Source organism: Betta splendens, chromosome 1, assembly GCF_900634795.4.
Source record: "Betta splendens chromosome 1, fBetSpl5.4, whole genome shotgun sequence".
Taxonomy (NCBI): Eukaryota; Metazoa; Chordata; class Actinopteri; order Anabantiformes; family Osphronemidae; genus Betta; species Betta splendens.
Genome location: NC_040881.3, coordinates 1279823 through 1296924, shown reverse-complemented (window position 1 = coordinate 1296924; position 17102 = coordinate 1279823). Strand labels below are relative to the sequence as shown.

Here is a 17102-nt window from a genome sequence, read left to right as displayed (position 1 = left end):
AGGCAAAACATTAATTTTGTCTTAATCTCAAGATTAAAGTTTAAGACTTATACGCTACTATACATATTACATAGAGAGCAGGCAGCATTGAAGGTCTGAGCTGGCAGCTCAAAGTAAATGTACAGGTCTGTGTTATGCTAAAACAATAAACGGTTGGATATATTATATTCGATCGTTCTGTCTCGGCTGTTTTTCCAGTTTCTTCTCAGTATCCTGACGCTAGTTTCCAGCTCCTCTGTCACATGTAGCCTAAAACTGATGGTGCGTCGTCAGCAGCAGAATCCGCAACTTTATTCGAACGAAATCAGCAGAGGTGAAATTGAGCACAGTAATATTCAGATGTTCACATCGGTGTGTGGTGCAGACCTCCAGCTGTCTGCTGCACACAGCTCCTCTACGCTGCATGCTGTCAACTCATTGCAGACACCTTCTGGCTGTGACAGCTTTGTCCACTGTTTTGTCCACCTTACCATAACTCGTCTGGGCTGCACTGTGGCCCATACAAGTAACGCTGAATATCAGACTGTGCTCAGGAACTCATTGTCTTCAAAATATTTCAAAACAGGATCTCCGACCATTGAATATTAGCACTGTCCATGTATGCAAGGAAAAACAATGGTGGGCAGAGCAGTTTAGCTCCAGCAGACTGACCCCGCCCCCTCCCTGCATGGCTCCACCCCTCTCCACTTGGCCCCGCCCCCTCCCAGTCTGACCATTGCTGGGGCAGGTTCAGAGAAAACCAGGAAGTTCTAGTTGAGCTAATGGAAAGTTGCTGTGGCAGTTGAGAATAGATAGAATACCTTTATTGTCCCGCAATGGGGAAGTTACCATGTTGCAACAGCACAGAGACATATAGACATATATGCAGAAGAAATAACACAATAACAATTATAAGAAATTAGAAATTAGAACTTGGAACTCCACAGGTTATCCACATTATGTACACATAACAATGAGGTAAGGTGACTGCACCAAACAGAGATATTAAATAGAAGAGAATGACATGTTTTAATCTTTAATTGCTCTTAAATATTACTTGATATGGTTTTATTCAACCCTTATTGAAAATTTGTGAAGTATTAGTGAAGTAACCCTAACACTACAAATCAGTTTCCAGATGCACAAATGTAATGTGACCCTATTGACTCCATTGAGAATGTTCATCTACAACAAACATGTCATGTCATGCAAACAGCTGAAGCAGAAATAAATTAGAAGTGATTGAGTAACACTTTGAGTCTAACTGTTGATATCACATGTCTGAACTAGACCTTTGATAAAGACACAGGTATTTCTGGTGAGTGAGAATGAAAAGGGATAAGACTGAGCGGCTACTCTATTATTATAATATATCGTTCAGTGAGGTAAGATTGAAGCTGGATCTGTTTTGTGGTTGTTAGTTTTAGACATTAACGAAAGTAGAGACAGAGAAGAGACAACAGGGTTGGAACATCAAAAACTCACTGTGTTCAGAACAGACTGCAGTCCAGAAAATGAATGCTCCCAGCGATGAAGAATTATCAGTGGATGTAGTGTTTTTGAACGACAGAGGCTTCAACACAGACCGGAGTTTGAGTTTCTGGCCTGCACAAAGGTACGACGATGGTCTGACTGTGAGGGTTTTTTCTGTTCAGACTTATAGGATGGGCCTGAAGCCACACACACAGTAGGAGTTTATGTTGTAGACATGCTGTGTTTATCTTGTGGCTGTTTGATTATGGTTCCTAAAATGCTTTCTCCTGGTGAAGCAGTTAACGTTCTGTGCTCGTTTCCTCTTTAGGACCAGACAGCGACTGGACCGAGCGCACACGTACAGGTGTGTCAGTTAAATCTGGGTTAATGAGGTCAGTTATGATGGTTCAATTTCCTCCAGTTTCCTTCTACAGTCCAAAGACTGTCAGGTTAACTGAGACTGTATTTTGCCTGTGTGTTTGTCTGTCTTTGTATGTGGCCTGTTGCAAAAAGAGTGTCCAACAAGAGCGAGCTTCGCTCTGTGTGAGCGGAGGGAGCCAACATGTGGCTGCAATCACTCTGTGGCTTCAGCTCCACAGGAAAATGACAAACAAACAAACAAAAACATCAAAAACAAACAAACAAAAACAAACAAACAAACAAACAAACAAACAAACAAACGCCACGACCCACCAGACACAAGTAAAATATTTAATCAGCAGTAAACATAGAGACCTACAAACTGAGGTACGTCTCTGTGTGGGAACGGGTTTGCAAGAACCATGTAACACAGTCAGGAAAGTACACATGAAAACTGGTGGTAATGGTAACGTAAAGTGCAGGAAAAACATAGAACCACTATCAGAAACTACCCATATGAACAGAACAAGATGAGCTAAAAACACTCACACTAACTAATACCAACATGAACAAACAAATCTAGACTCTAACAAAGAACTAAAAGTGGCCTCTGGGCCCAGACCCGGACCAGCCGCCCCCGTCGGATCACGGCTGGTCCAGAGTCCAGGGAGCCACTAATGTGTCAAAGCCAATGCGTTGAGCCGACATGTCCATTTAAATCTGTACGTACTGGCTTCAACGTTCCTCAGGCGTCACACAGGTCCAAGACCAGCCTCAGTTGTGTTTACGTATAAAACTACTGTCATATGAGGATTTGCTCAACTTAACTCCACTGCTGGGATGTTTAACTGTAATTGCAGACCAGCTCCTGGCGAACTGTCTCAGACGCAGTGTGAACACCTGGCGTCAGCGCTGATCAACAAGTCATTCATTTATGAGGAGCTGGATCTGAGGAGAAGCTCCCTGAAGGCCTCAGGAGCCGAGCTGCTGTTTGCGGCGCTGGACAGTTCATATTACAGCCTGGAGGCGCTGAGGTTCATTCTGTGAACTCCCTTCACTACTACTGTTCTACAGTATTGGTTGCATCCAGTTTGTTGTCCTCTCCTAAAGGCTCAGCGACTGCGTGTTGACGGAGAGGTGTCTGACCTCCCTGGTGTCAGCTCTCACATCAGGGAGGTTTTACCTAAAGGAGCTGGACCTGAATGGAAACAGGCACCTGATGGAAGCAGGCGTGCGTCTGTTGTCTGCTGGACTGAGGAACAGGAAATGCCGACTGAAGATTCTCAGGTCAGAGGAGGCTTAAAACCTGAACCCTGCACATCCACTTTACTGCGGTAGTCAGACCTATAAAACTCAGTGGACTGTCCTTTATTATCAAACCCTGCAAGAAATACAGGTGCTGTCTGATGTTACCTGCTGTTGTCTAATTTTTGCATATCCTCTGGTTTCAGACTTGTTTGCTGTAAGTTGACGGAAACCAGCTGCGCTTACTTGGGTTCTGCACTTGAACGCAGCATCTGGTTGGAGGAGCTGGACCTGAGTGGAAACCGTCTGCAGGATGCGGGAGTTAAGCTGCTGACTGCTGGACTGAAAGGCCCGCTTTGTGTTCTGAAGGCTGTGAGGTCAGTCTGCAGCTCGGAGCTCGTGGGTGAACTGAAGCATCCTCGCGGTGCTGTGCTCACTGTGTTGTGTGTTCAGGTTGAGGTCCTGCAGCCTGACAGAGATGAGCTGTGGATACGTGGCCTCCGTACTGATGTCCAGGCCCCTTCTCAAAGAACTGGACCTGAGCCTTAATCAGCTACATGACGTAGGAATCAAGCTATTGTCTGATAGTCTGAAGAGTCACAACTGTAAACTGAGAACTCTGAGGTACTAGGTTTATTTTCCTTTAGAGTGAATTCCACACCATCACTCGTGTGCTCATTTCATTCTCTGTCTGCAGGTTGACAAGCTGTGCGTTCTCAGTTCAGGGCTGTGCTGCTCTGGTCTCAGCTCTCACCTCCAGAACCTCTGACCTGACTGAGCTGGACGTCAGTGGAAACCAGCTGCAGCCTGAAGGGATGAGGCTGCTGTCGGCGCTGGTGCAGAGTCCAGCCTGTCACCTGCAGACTTTAAGGTCAGGGATGCTGCTTTCAGCACCAGTATGTTTGTTAATACGGTCAATTACCCAGCACAGTGTGGAGAACAGTACATATCAAAGAAAAGCACTAACTGATTAGATCTGTCCTAATCGATTGTCGCACCTGTTGTACTCCAGTCCATAAACCCAATATTTGGTTTGATTTAAAATAAACGTGTTTTCTTATTCCTCTCCTTGAAAATACACCACAGAGTGAGCAGTGGACAAAACCTTATCACAACGGAGAGACCTGTAGCAGGTGAGTGTCAACCCTGTCGTTATCAGTTCCTCACACCAGCACTGATCAAACATATGCTTTTAACAGCCTTCCTTCTGTTCATTAAGGTTTTCAGGGTCTTATTATGCACAATCTAGTAAATAACAGCATCAGTATTGACGCTCGTGAATCCTGTGGAATCAGAGCAGGGACTGCCTTTTCATCTTCATTGAATAAATGATGCAACAACGAAGACTGCAAAGATAATGGTCACGTTTTATAGCTAAACCCACCTTTTTAAGAATTAGGTACAAGCTCAAATCCATCGGCCGACATGACAACACGTGACAGGAAGTTGGCTGAACATATGACCCGGAACCTACACGTGTTTGTACCGTTTGTTCAGCAAGGAGACGTTAACACGAGACGACGCTCCAGTCCCTGGGATACGAGAAGGTTCGGCCATATTTACATTTCAAATGCTTTAAAGCTTATTTTGTTCCGAAACACTTGTTCATTTATTCATCTACTTTTACTTCATGCGTCTCTTAACTTGCAGACTTATTGCTCCATATGAATCCTCACTAGAACAAACAGTGATCAAGATACACAAAGTCTTGCCGATGCTAACACAAGGTTGGTTTAAATGACAGACATCACTAAACACAGAATGTGAACCGGCACTGATGTCTTCTCCTGTCACTTTTCTCTAAACTACTTCTTTCATTTGTAGCCAATCCATCACATGCTGCTCATGGTCCAAACACAACAAACAGAGACCCTGGTCCTTCAGAGTGCGCAGACGCCTTCAAGGTCAGCGGCTCTTGATGCTCCATCAGTTTTCTGAGACATTGTAATCCAAATTCACCCCCAGCGGCCTGTTGTTAAATCTCTACTAGTTTACTCACTAGTAAACAGGTGCCTCTCTGAGTCTGACTTTAACATGACTGATGCAGGTTTACACAGTTTCCAGCTGGTTTCTTAAACTAACTTTTGTGTCTTTCTAAATTCCAGACAGATTTTACACCTGAAGTTTCTGAAATTAAACCTGGAGAAACCTCATACAAGTAAGGAAAACCTCCTCAGCAGCACTTCAAGCAGGGCGCCTGCTGGTAAACTGTGTTGTGTGCAGGTTCAGAGTCCAGCATTCGGGGACGTACCAGTGTGTTCTGACCCGGCTGGTGTTCACTGTGACTCAGCCGGGCCGGCTGTCGTACAGGATCATCCAGTGGGACCAGGGCCTCCTGCAGTCCGCTGGAAAGACGCCCGCAGGTCCACTTTATAGCATCCAGTGCTCCGAGGACTCCGTGTCTCAGCTGCACCTCCCTCACTGTGAAACACAACCTGGTGAAGGACATTCAAACGCGTGTTTAAATAACTAAACCTTGGTCGCTGAGTTGACGTCTCTGTGTTTTACCAGCGCTCATCACTGGAGGCCTGTCTGTCGTCCACTGCAGCGATGATGCAATGAGCTTCCTTGAGCCGCTGCGCATAACAGACACTCATGTGGTTGTGGACGTCCCTCACTTCTCTGCCTTCGGCCTAGTGTGGGATCTCATCGAAGGCTTCCTAAACATCCACAGGCCCACGAAGGGCCAGGTTCTGCTGTTTCATCGAACTAGGAAAAACCAGACAGTCAACGTGTTCCTGCTGCCAGAAAACGTCCCACTGATGGAGGTGATCAGAGGTTATCTGCCGGTCACTGCGTTATGTATATAAGATAATAGACCTGTTCGAGTACCTGTTCGTTGTATTGATGCATATTTTCACCACTGTAAACAGTAATGAAGGGCTGTCAAATTAGTTTTAAGCACATATAAGGTTTACCAAAAGCACACATTAGGGGCCAATGCAATGAAGAGGCCACCAACAATATTAAAGCTGGATTAAAAGTAGCTGGTTGTTGGTGTGGGTGCAGTGTGAGGAGGAGAAGCCCATAGTTTAGTGTCTGCAACAGCAAAGGCACAGTCCTCTGCAAAGAAAAGTTCAAATGGACCCAACAGAATCCTCAAAACTGAAAAAATACCGTGAGCCAATGTCTTAAAAGCAGCACAAAGATCTACAAATAAATAATTCAAAACATAAAAATGTCTGTAGCTGACGAAGCTAAGTGTTGTTCTCTTGCTGAAGGTCAAAGGTCAGCAGGAGGAAGCTGCACACATTGTGACACCTTCTTCCTGTGTCCTCAGTAAAGGTCGTTCTTACAGCCTACGCTGTCCGGAGGCCTACAGAGTTCAACCAGCGGTGAGTGTCTGCCGGGTCCGATCAGCTGACAGCCTGCTGCTGGTTCTGGCCTCAGGCTGCGTCTCCTCTCTTCTTTACTGACAGTGTGTTGTAATCTTTTTATGTGCAACGTGAAACTGGGCTGGTGAGAAGACTGAGGAAGACTATGTGCAGCATCCTTCATCTACTGTCGCATTAAAATCAGTGATGCTTTAACTTGACCCAACTTTGTGAAGTAACAAGAGACATTGTGTTTGATTTACAGTGTTCAGTGTTTGACATCAATTATGGACCAAATTATCACCCAGCCTTCGAGGTTCGACTCAGCTTGAACACTGAGGAGGCAGCTGTGACCGTCTTGGACCAGGAGAGGATGCCTGTGTGGGATTACTATGCAGAATTCACTGGTAAAGAAGAATCACTCTTATTACTAGAGTCACAGGTGCTTTAATTCAAAACTGTGGTCCAGTTTGTCACAAAAGGTTATTGTTTAATCAGTAGATAGCATTTAATAAAAGTTTTTCTGCAATACAAAAGAAGACCTGAATGTGCATAAGGTCAGTGCAGTAAGTGACAGCTAATGAGAAAAAACGATAAAGGAAGGCAACAAAGCCCACAGGGTCCTGGTCCTGGATCAGCCATTAGACCGACATGTTGGTCCCATGTTCAACATGAGGCAAGCAGACAGACCACAAAGTTCTCACTGTGTCTGTTCAAGAGTACAGCATGATAAATCTCATTTTACCCTATGTTTTTCTCCTTTTGTTCCTGGTTCAGGTTTAAGCTTTGCATCAAACTCAAGCCTGACAGCCGCTTCCTCAGCCATGGAACCAGACTCTGTCCATCGCCAGGCTGAAGGTGAGAGTTTATGGGTTCACTAGATTACTTTAATAATAGCCTGTTACTGTTGTAATAGTTTCCTGAGAGCAAATTATGATTATAATATAGGGATAATCGGTAATGTACAAATGGATGATAATTGTCAGTGATTCTACCTGGCATCACTGACTTATCCAACTCGCCTCATTAGATGATGTCACCCCATTCTGCCACGGTGATCATATACAGGCTTCATAAGGGATAAATGAGCAGCTCGTTACTGGTTTTCTGTGGAGCAAGTCACTTGGCTCAGAATTGTTGCCGGCACCGTGCTGTGGTCGGTGACTGTTCAAGTATTCGTGTCTGCTTTCCAGGTTCTGGCCCAAGTGGACAAAATCTACCATGGCCAGAGAGTGTCCAAGGAGAGGAGGAGAGGAAGCTGCTCTCTGTGAGGTCAAAGGTCATCACCGCAGCGTCCACTTCTGTTGTTAACGCCTTGCTGGATAATCTGTTGGAAAACAGAGTCATAAACAGCCGAGAGATAGAGTCAGTGCAAGCGATGGCAAGAGCGGACAAAACACGAGAGCTGCTCGACATGGTCCGAAGAAAGGGAAACACAGCCTGTAAACTCCTGATTGATACGCTGTGTGAGTTAGATCCCTTTCTGTCTGAAACACTGCAGCTAAAACAAGAATAACAGATAGATGAGTATTCAAGACAATGAATTGTGTGCCTTCACTTAAATCAACTGTACAGATGTTTCCACTTTTGTACTATGCTGCTGAATTGAGGTTTACAGCTTAAAATAGAAGCAGCTTGATCATTTAACATTTATAACAGTTCCTACCTACATGCCATTGTTTTTGTGTAGTAAGGAAGCATGACACTGTCCATTGGTTTGCTCATGCAATATTTGCCTGTGTGATATAGTATTAACAGCGCTGCATTACCCTGTGCCACAGTGAAACTAGTGTGTCTGTGTCTAATGCTTGTGTAATTCTTAAATACTGAATTGCCAGTTGTGTTTTGGTGTCTGTACAATGAAGTACTATGGTAAATAGTAAAAGCTTTGAAAGAAGATGTAAGATTGAAAATGTCATCATCTCATTTATGCTGTCATTTTACTTACAGTCATTAATATTGTCTAACTCTTTTGTTTCAAAACATTGTTATACTTCTGTTTATTAATAGTGACGTTAGCTCTTTATGGTAAGGGTGTGAGGATCGTTAGTTCGTGTATATATTTATGGCAAACCTTATTAGAATTTAGAACATGTTTGAATGTATTTAGGCTGCACACACAAGTAATCGATCGTCGATGTGTAACGTGACGTCAGACAGAAGCAGCAGATCGTCGATAGCGGTTATGATAGCGGGTTAGCTAACGGCTAACCTAGCTTGATTTGATGGAGGCAGAGAGGGGGCGGGCAGCGGTGCAGCGTTAGTTTCAGCGGGAGTTGCATTAAAGGCCGTCAGCTCGGACATTATAAACGAGGACGGACAGAAACAACAAGATATGCAGTGAGTATTTGGGTCAAACAGCGAAGTGAATTTTCCAGAACCGGACCAGTCCAGCTAAAAGTTGAAACCGCCAGGCCCACTGCTGCTAGTTAGTTAGCGTTAGCCGGGTGGCTCAGCGGGCATCCTCCTGTAATGTGGAAACGCTGCAGCTGGTTCTTGGATTAGTCCACGACCTCGGGTGTCTCAGCCTCGAGGCGCTGAAACTGTCACGTTTACAGCTCAAGCTGAGACGTTTGCATGTTTATAAGCCTCGGTTCATATGTTAGCTCGCTTCTTTGCTAGGTCCGAGCTGTAGGGAATGTGTTCCGTCCGGGAGGTTCGCGTGTTTTTGAATCTGGCTTTTATCATTGAAAGCGGTTTCCTGTTTGTCAACACAGACTTTAGCGGGCGGACGCTACCGGTTGTGTTTGTAACTGTCACGAGGGACGTGCAGGTCTGAGACACTGAGGTGTTTGGTTCACAGGTCATGAAGCGGGTTCGCACTGAGCAGATCCAATATGCTGTGGCTCAGTACCTGAAGAGGAGGCAGTATGTGGACACCGACGGCTCCCTGAAAGGAGCCAAGCTGTTCCAGTCTGCTGAGGAGATGGCCGCCAGCCTCACGGGTGGGTCCCCTTCAACATGATGCTGCTGAGTAGTTCACAGGTGCTACGCTAGGTTTGACGTCTTCACTGCTTTCAGACGCGATGGGATTCCACCCAGGTTTCTGTCATAACTGAATGGTTTAGGACAACTTTTAAGTTGAGGCTATTCCCAGAAGACATAAAAGGTCCTGTATTCTCTGAACAAACAGAACTGATAAATAGCATCATTGTGGGAGCTGCGAGGAGAACACATTAGGAACTAGCACTTCTTAGTCCACCACGTTGAAATGCTGCTTGTTTCTTCATGGCGGCTCTTGCATCATGTCATCCCACTCTTCCTCTGTCTGAGCAGTGCAGGCAGAGTCGGGCGTTGCCAACATCGTCTCTGCTGCACCCTGTCAGTCTGATCCACAGCAGTATGAGACTCAGTTCTCCAGACTGCGCTGCTTTCTTGCAGGTAAGATTTCCACATTCCACAGCTACTGGATTCTTCACATGTAGTAACTGATAAGACCTCACAGCCACTATGTTTTAACCTTCTCAGTAGTTAACAGTTAAGGTGTCTGATTGGCTTTGGAAAAGCTTGTCCTCATTTTTAGGTATGTGTGGTTTTCTTTTTAAATGTTTCATGTGCCCTGAATTAGAAGCTGAAATCTCTTGGGCAAAGGAGGTGAGCAGCATCCTGTATCCACTCTTCGTTTACCTGCACCTGGACATGGTGCGCTGCGGCCTGAAGGGGGCAGTCGATGGGTTTTACAGTCGTTTCCACGGGGCCTTTCTTCAGGACAGTGAGCAGCGGGCCGTCATAGAGCAGCTCCGTCATGTTCTGACTGCTCAGGATGTTGCATCTAACCCCAAGCTGAGTGCTTTCCTGCAGCACAAGTACGTGGTTCAGCTGACGGAGCCGGCCTACAGCTACCTGCTGCGCTACCTGCAGAGCGAGGACAACGGCACCCTCTGCAGGGCTCTGAGCACTCACCTGCAACTGGAGGTCACCACCTCGAGGCGTACGGACTACCAGCTCTATGGAGCTGCTTTTGGGGCAACCACCGCCCAAAACTCCACATCGTCCTGGGCAGGAGTGGATGGAGCAGATGGTGGAGAGGGGGTGGAGGTCCCTGCAGGGATCCCACAGAACGAGGCAGCTCTGGAGGCTTTGCAAGATTCCATCAAGAAAGTCCGTGAGGGTCCCCCCTCACTCACTACTGTGTGCTTTTATGCCTTCCACCACACGGAGCAGATGCTGAACACGGCCGAGGTGTCTGCGGACAGCCGGCTGCTGTCTGCTGGCTTTGACAGCTCCACAGTGAAGCTATGGAGCCTTCGAGCCAGAAAGTTGAAGGCCAGACCGCATCAGTCTGACGTATCGCACATCCACCTGGCGTGTGACGTGCTAGAGGAGGATGTGAGTTGAAACAAGTAAAGTCTGAACTTTTGGGGGGGGGTCAAAACAGGAAATTATTAATATACTTAATTTGTTTACTGGCTAATTGTCTCAAAACATCACAATGCTCTGAATAAGTTAGAATCACAAAACATTTTTAAGTATGCGGCAAGCAATATCTGTCGTCATCAAAATTCCACCTGCCTGTGAAAAAATTATACATTATCATGTACTTGTCCTATTTAATTTTAGCAATGGCTTTGTGTTTGCATGACAGTCCAGGACTCTTCCAAACGTGTGAACCTTGAAGCTCAGATCGTACTGGAAATGATGAGATGTGACGCAGACTTCTTGTTTCTCCTCAGGGGGAGGAAGAAGACTCTTCTGGTAGTGAGATAAAGACGCTGCGAGGTCACAGTGGCCCAGTGTTCCGTACGGCCTTCCTGACCGACAGCTCTGGATTGCTGTCCTGTTCCGAGGACACGACCGTTCGCTACTGGGACCTGGGCAGCTTTACGAACACGGCGCTCTATCGCGGCCATGCCTACCCTGTGTGGGACGTGGACGTCAGCCCCTGCAGCTTATACTTCGCCAGCGGTTCCCACGACCGCACCGCCCGTCTCTGGACCTTCTCCCGCGCCTACCCGCTGCGCGTCTATGCAGGGCACCTCGCGGATGTTGACTGTGTCAAATTCCACCCCAACTCCAACTACCTGGCCACCGGCTCCACGGACAAGACCGTGCGGTTGTGGGGCACCCAGCAGGGGGCATCTGTTCGTCTCTTCACCGGCCACCGTGGCCCAGTGCTCTCGCTCGCTTTTTCCCCTAATGGGAAGTACTTGGCGTCTGCTGGCGAGGACCAAAGGGTGAAGCTGTGGGATCTAGCATCAGGGACGCTGTTCAAAGACCTGCGGGGGCACACGGACAGCGTGACCAGTCTGTCTTTCAGCCCAGACAGCAGCCTGGTGGCCTCGTCCTCCATGGACAACTCGGTCCGCGTGTGGGACATCCGCAGCTCCCACAGCGGGACGCCAGCAGACGGCTCGTCCAGCGAGCTGGTGGGACTGTACACTGGAAACACCAGCAACGTGCTCAACGTCCAGTTCATGGCCTGCAACCTGCTGCTGGTCACAGGAACCGCACAGGAGAAATCCGAACAGTAGTCACAGCTGGCTTCTCTTTTTGTGTCCTCATGTTTGTTTGAAGGAGTCTCACCTCTGTCAGTGTCATGTTCACTTTCCTCACCCCTGCCGTAGTTTACTTCATCAAAGCTTGGAACAGGCAAAGAGCAAAGTTATTTATATATATATATATATAATATATATATAATATATATATATATAATATATATATATATATATATATATATATATATATATATATATAATTTTTTTTTTTTTTTTTTTTTAATAATCCAGAGGGTGTAATGAGACTAAGATAGATTTTCATTTGTGCACACATTTTCAGTTGGTATTTTGTCATCATTAGATGCAAGTATTTAAAAAAGGAGATGCCTTTAAGGTCCCCGTCTGTACAGTTACTGTTGAAGGGTTAAAAATGTGATGTCTGACTCCTATTGTTCCCTTTTGAAATAAAACAAATCCTTTTAATCAAGTGAAATGTTAAGATTCTAATCTAATCTAAGAAACTACCAGAACTGAGTTCTTGATGTTTGCTTGACATCAGTTTGTGAGAATATGAACATGGGCAATGGAAAAAAAGACCCTAAAGTACAGTCAACTAGCAGCATGCGGTTCCGTGACGCAGATGTCGAGTCGGGTTTGGAAGCGACGCTGGATTCTCAGAATGTCCTGAGACGTCGACTCACAACTAACAGCTTCTAGAAACACTGAGTTCAGACTCTGAGCTCTGTAGCTCCTGTGGATGTGATGTGCTGAATAACACACATCAACTATGGAGGAATGTTTTCATAGATCCAGCATTTGACTAGATGGACCCAATAATAACAACTTGATGGAAACATCCGGTCTGGAGCACTAATAAATTTGGAATACTTCTGACTTGTTTATATAGAAAACAAAAAATCAAAAACTTCACTCACTAAATCATAATCAATCATAACCGTGGCTGCAGGTACATGATCATGGTCTAGGAGAAAATAGATTTTAACACAATCAAATAGAATCCTTCATGGTCCATTTTGATCTGTTTTATTTGTAAGTGTGGCTGTTTCCTGCAGGCCAAGCCCAAAAACAGCTGTGATAAGAGCGTCGGGGCGAGGACAAACCGGTTTGTGTTTGGAGGGTGTGGACCTTCCAGCTCTACCGACCTGACAGGCTCGACCCTGCATCACACACAGCAGGCAGCTCAGTCCATCACACCTCGCGGTTCCTGAAGAAGAAGAAGAAGATGCCCGTCCAGTCCAGTCTCTCTGGCTCCGGTTCCGGCTCCGGCTCCATCCAGGCCGAGAGTACGCAGTCAGACGGCAGAAGCTTTGAGCAGCTGAGGAACGAATGTCTGCGGAAGGGGGTTCTGTTCGAGGACCCGGACTTTCCTGCCACAGACGCCTCGCTCTTCTACAGCCAGAGCGCCCCCGTCAGCTTCGAGTGGAGGCGACCCAAGGTAAGCGGCAGCACCCTGGGGGAATCAGCCCGGTGTTGGTCACTGCAGAGGCCAGGTTCTGTCGGTCCGGTTCAGTTTTACTGGCTCAACCTGGGGCCGTTCAGGCTGCATCTGAACAGAATCCGCAGAATACAAGAGTTGAAATGTTGGTTTTATTGCCACTGTAGTATTTGTGAGTATTTGTTCAGCTGCGGCTGCAGAACCAGTTTTTCTTGACGACGTGAAAACAGCAGCGAGCGCTGAGCTCCGCGAGTGGACACGTTCAAAGCTCAATGCGACCGCTTTGACGCCTTCCTGCCTTATTTGAATCTCCTCTGCTCAGACTCTGAGGTTGCTGGTTTAAGTCCCTGTCTGCCCTGAGCCCCACGGAGCACATTGCTCCGTGGGGCGTTTCCTGCTCTGTGGATGCTTCAGCTGCCAGTCTTTGGCGTGGGCTCCACTCACTGGGACTTCAGGCTGATTAACGTCCCTGGAATGTGAACACACCTCAGGGCACCGGTGTCGCCGCTCGCCTGACGGTGGCCCTGTTTCAAGTGCTTCTTTGTCTGTCGTCCCGTCTAGGAGCTGTGCACTGACCCCAAGTTCATTGTCGGCGGCGCAGACAGGACGGACATCTGCCAGGGACAGCTGGGTCGGTGTTCACGCGTTGTGTTGTGTCTTTCATCTGAACCCGTTTCCTTCATTTATCCATCGCATCCCTGCAGGCGACTGCTGGCTCCTGGCGGCCATCGCGTCCCTGACCCTCAGACCAGAAATACTGGCCCGAGTTATGCCCCCGGACCAGGAGTTTGACAGCAGATACGCTGGCATCTTTCACTTCCAGGTACGAAGCTGCGCCTTCTGAGTTCTGAGCCTCCAGAAGTCAAAGCTCACGCTCCGTGTTTGTCTTCAGTTCTGGCAGCACAACAAGTGGCTGGACGTGGTGGTGGACGACAGGCTGCCGTCCGTGAGGAAGAAGCTGGTCATGCTTCACTCCCCCTCCAACAACGAGTTCTGGTGCGCCCTGCTGGAGAAAGCCTACGCCAAGTAACAGCCACCACCGCTACATAATGCATGTGGTTCAACCTCTGGGAGCATGAATGTGGTCAATGAATGCCAGAGCATGAGCGCGTGACTCTGTCCAGTAACGGACCTGAGATATTATCAGTCAGACTGTGGCAGCTATAGGCTGGTCGGCAGCACGTCTGACCAGGCTCCTTGTTCCCAGAGCGTCTTTGGTGTCTTCTCCTTCAGCTCAGGTGCAGCACTAGTTCTCACAGACGTTAACCGCCCGCCCTCGGTTCTGTTGCTCTCAGACTGAACGGCAGCTACGAGGCGCTGAAGGGCGGCAGCACCATGGAGGCCATGGAGGACTTCACCGGAGGTGTGGGCGAAACCTATGAGACCAAGAGCGCCCCAGAAACGCTGTTCACCATCATGAAGAAAGCTCTGGACCGAGGCTCCCTGATGGGATGCTCCATCGACGTGAGCGACTGTGCTCCTGTGCTCTGGGAGTCGCCTCAGCCAGCGCCTCCTGCTGATCTCTGCTTTCCATCCTCAGATCACCAGCTCTGCAGAGTCGGAGGCCAAGACCACCACCGGCCTGGTGAAAGGACACGCGTACTCCATCACGGGCCTGGAAGAAGTGAGACTCACGCTCACATCACATCAGATCAGATCGGGGAGTTTCAGACAAACTGTTAAACGTTTGCAGCACAGCATGTGTGGTTTAACCTGAGAGCTCAGGAGTTCTGCTGGAAAAAAGCATTGAGATTCTGTGTCTGTAAAAACAAAGGAGCTGTTTGACTTTCAGGTGAACTACAGAGGTCAGAACACTCAGCTGATCCGGATCAGGAACCCCTGGGGGGAGGTTGAGTGGAACGGCCCCTGGAGTGACGGGTAATTGCATCATATTTTGTTGAGGGCTGCGATTTTCTCAATCCGTAAAATGTCAAGTTGATTCAACTCTAATCCAACAAACCTGTTTAGATCCCATAGTTAATGTTTCCTGTTGCAAACTGAATGCAATCATGCACTTTCCGGGTTTGAGATGAAATGACTGTCTGTCGGCTTCAGATCCAGAGAGTGGAGCTATTTGGACAAAGCAGAGATAAACCGCCTCCAGGAGGTGTCAGCAGACGACGGTGAATTCTGGTGAGTCGCAGTGATGCGTTTATGTCTTGATCAGGAGGGAAACCAGAACTGGCCTCTGACCCGTCGGCAGGAGGACCAGAACCAGAACCAGAACAGATGAATTTAGCGAAAATGTCTAAAGTTCTGCAGTTTTGTTAATAACGACCAGACCTGTTAAGTGGACCGTGGTGCTGATCCATGTGTGGTGCTGCTGTTTGGACTCCAGGATGCAGTTTGAGGACTTCAAGAGGAACTATGACAAGGTGGAGATCTGCAACCTGACCCCTGACGCGCTGACCGACGACACGCTGCATCAGTGGGACGTCAATGTGTTTGAGGGGAACTGGATCCGAGGCTCCACCGCCGGCGGCTGCAGGAACTACATCGGTGAGAAGACTTTGTTTCAGCTGGTGTCAGGAAGCGGCTCAGGACTCAGTCTCGTGTGGTTCCACAGACACGTTTTGGACCAACCCTCAGTTCAAGCTGGAGCTGAAGGACTCTGACGACGACCACCACTTGTGCAGCGTGGTGGTCGCTCTGATGCAGAAGAACCGACGGAAGCTGAGGAAGGAGGGTCTGGACCTGGAGACCATCGGCTTCACGGTGTACGAGGTCGGACACGGACGTCACTAGACCTGGTTGTGTTCTGAAGACCGGCTGCTCATCAGCTGCTGTGTGCGTGTGTGTGTGTGTGTGTGCGCGCGCGCGTGTGTTTGTGTGTGCGTGCGTGTGTGCGTGTGTTTGTATGTGTATGTGTGTGTGCGTGTGTATGTGTGTGTGTGTGTGTGCGTGTGTGTATGTGTGTGTGTGTGTGCGTGTGTATGTGCGCGTGTGCGCGTGTGCGTGTGTGCGTGTGTTTGTATGTGTGTGTGCGTGTGTATGTGTGTGTGTGTGTGTATGTGTGCGTGTCTGTGTGCAGGCTCCGGATGACGAGGACCAAGTGGGGAAGGACTTCTTCCGCTACCACCCGTCTAAGGCTCGCAGTAAGACCTACATCAACATGCGAGAGGTGGCCGAGCGCCTCACGCTGCCTCCTGGGAAGTACCTGCTGGTTCCCACCACCTTCCAGCCGCACCAGGAGGCCGACTTCCTCATCCGCATCTTCTCTGAGAAGAAGGCGGCTGCTCTGTGAGTGTTCAGCTCCGGGATCAGGGTTCAAGAGTAGAATTAGAAGGTGCCGCGGGCGGTGGTGGGTCATGATTAGCTCTGAAGCGTCACATCCAGGTCTGACATCAAACCGATCCAGCCTTGCCTTGTGCTTTGTCTTGCAGGGAGATGGGGAGCACCGTGGTTGCAGACCTGCCAACGGTAAGAACACAAACAGGCACCGCTGAACCAGGCCACATTCGGCCGCTCGCTGACTGTGCTCGTTTCCACCAGCCGCCGATGCCGACGCCTCCAGAGGCGGAGACCAGCGAGGAGAAGGGCCTGAGGAGGCTGTTTGACCAGCTGGCGGGTGACGTAAGGACGGGCCACGTGCTCTGAGTTCAGCTTCAGCAGTAAAAGCTCAGCATGAATGTACGGTTGCTCTAACGCTGACACGTCTGCAGGATCACGCCATCTGTGTGCGGGAGCTGCAGCAGCTGCTGAACGGCGTCCTCAGCAGGCGTGAGTCTGTGTCTTAGCCCAGACAGATGTGTCCAGAGGTTTAGAAGCTGAGCGTTGTTCCCCTAACTGTAACACTGCTGCGTTTCGATCATCTGCCTTCAGGGAAAGAGATCAAATTTG

The 17102-nt window shown here is 48.2% G+C and overlaps 3 protein-coding genes across 9 annotated transcripts in view; all 3 read left to right on the top strand.

Moving 5' to 3' along the window:
• Positions 1 to 1226: 1226 nt before the first annotated feature.
• Positions 1227 to 8270, top strand: LOC114857415 (NACHT, LRR and PYD domains-containing protein 1-like). 7 transcript variants are annotated; one of them, XM_029153892.3, is made up of 19 exons: positions 1227 to 1364; positions 1474 to 1594; positions 1781 to 1816; positions 2673 to 2846; positions 2923 to 3099; positions 3264 to 3434; positions 3511 to 3681; positions 3755 to 3928; positions 4144 to 4190; positions 4451 to 4604; positions 4708 to 4784; positions 4882 to 4961; positions 5163 to 5215; positions 5281 to 5495; positions 5569 to 5825; positions 6279 to 6392; positions 6637 to 6778; positions 7149 to 7229; positions 7565 to 8270. In XM_029153892.3, the coding sequence occupies exons 2-19, from the start codon at positions 1494 to 1496 to the stop codon at positions 7885 to 7887; spliced, it is 2547 nt and encodes an 848-aa protein (XP_029009725.1). In that variant the 5' UTR covers positions 1227 to 1364; positions 1474 to 1493; the 3' UTR covers positions 7888 to 8270. The 7 variants fall into 7 exon arrangements, 6 of the variants coding, with proteins under 6 accessions (XP_029009725.1, XP_055366452.1, XP_055366453.1 ...); XM_055510478.1 differs by having other exon boundaries at positions 1256 to 1594; positions 2923 to 2949; positions 2989 to 3099; XM_055510475.1 differs by having other exon boundaries at positions 1283 to 1297; positions 1401 to 1594.
• A 274-nt stretch (positions 8271 to 8544) lies between these two features.
• taf5l (TAF5-like RNA polymerase II, p300/CBP-associated factor (PCAF)-associated factor) lies at positions 8545 to 11999 on the top strand. The gene is made up of 5 exons (XM_029159705.3): positions 8545 to 8711; positions 9175 to 9316; positions 9648 to 9752; positions 9940 to 10700; positions 11045 to 11999. Exons 2-5 carry the CDS (start codon positions 9178 to 9180, stop codon positions 11840 to 11842), a joined length of 1803 nt encoding a protein of 600 aa, XP_029015538.1. The 5' UTR covers positions 8545 to 8711; positions 9175 to 9177; the 3' UTR covers positions 11843 to 11999.
• A 984-nt stretch (positions 12000 to 12983) lies between these two features.
• The window catches only part of capn9 (calpain 9), a 5571-nt gene continuing 1452 nt past the window's right edge, over positions 12984 to 17102 (top strand). Inside the window, exons 1-15 of the mRNA XM_029160733.3 lie at positions 12984 to 13262; positions 13824 to 13893; positions 13967 to 14085; positions 14155 to 14288; positions 14558 to 14726; positions 14803 to 14886; positions 15055 to 15140; positions 15318 to 15395; positions 15601 to 15761; positions 15829 to 15986; positions 16294 to 16502; positions 16646 to 16682; positions 16755 to 16835; positions 16925 to 16982; positions 17085 to 17102. Of these exons, the coding sequence (XP_029016566.1) occupies positions 13050 to 13262; positions 13824 to 13893; positions 13967 to 14085; positions 14155 to 14288; positions 14558 to 14726; positions 14803 to 14886; positions 15055 to 15140; positions 15318 to 15395; positions 15601 to 15761; positions 15829 to 15986; positions 16294 to 16502; positions 16646 to 16682; positions 16755 to 16835; positions 16925 to 16982; positions 17085 to 17102 (1675 nt within the window). The 5' untranslated portion in view covers positions 12984 to 13049. The remainder of the gene's footprint in view (positions 13263 to 13823; positions 13894 to 13966; positions 14086 to 14154; positions 14289 to 14557; positions 14727 to 14802; positions 14887 to 15054; positions 15141 to 15317; positions 15396 to 15600; positions 15762 to 15828; positions 15987 to 16293; positions 16503 to 16645; positions 16683 to 16754; positions 16836 to 16924; positions 16983 to 17084) is intronic.

What these genes read in the sequence shown, in the direction of transcription:
- LOC114857415 (XM_029153892.3), top strand. Translation starts at nt 1,494, where the DNA reads ATGAATGCTCCCAGCGATGAAGAATTATCAGTGGATGTAGTGTTTTTG. An exon ending in CCTGGAGAAACCTCATACAA is followed by an intron (nt 5,216 to 5,280) that starts GTAAGGAAAACC and finishes TGTTGTGTGCAG; the next exon opens with GTTCAGAGTCCAGCATTCGG. An exon ending in TTACTATGCAGAATTCACTG is followed by an intron (nt 6,779 to 7,148) that starts GTAAAGAAGAAT and finishes TTCCTGGTTCAG; the next exon opens with GTTTAAGCTTTGCATCAAAC.
- taf5l (XM_029159705.3), top strand. Translation starts at nt 9,178, where the DNA reads ATGAAGCGGGTTCGCACTGAGCAGATCCAATATGCTGTGGCTCAGTAC. An exon ending in GATGGCCGCCAGCCTCACGG is followed by an intron (nt 9,317 to 9,647) that starts GTGGGTCCCCTT and finishes CTGTCTGAGCAG; the next exon opens with TGCAGGCAGAGTCGGGCGTT. An exon ending in GTGACGTGCTAGAGGAGGAT is followed by an intron (nt 10,701 to 11,044) that starts GTGAGTTGAAAC and finishes GTTTCTCCTCAG; the next exon opens with GGGGAGGAAGAAGACTCTTC.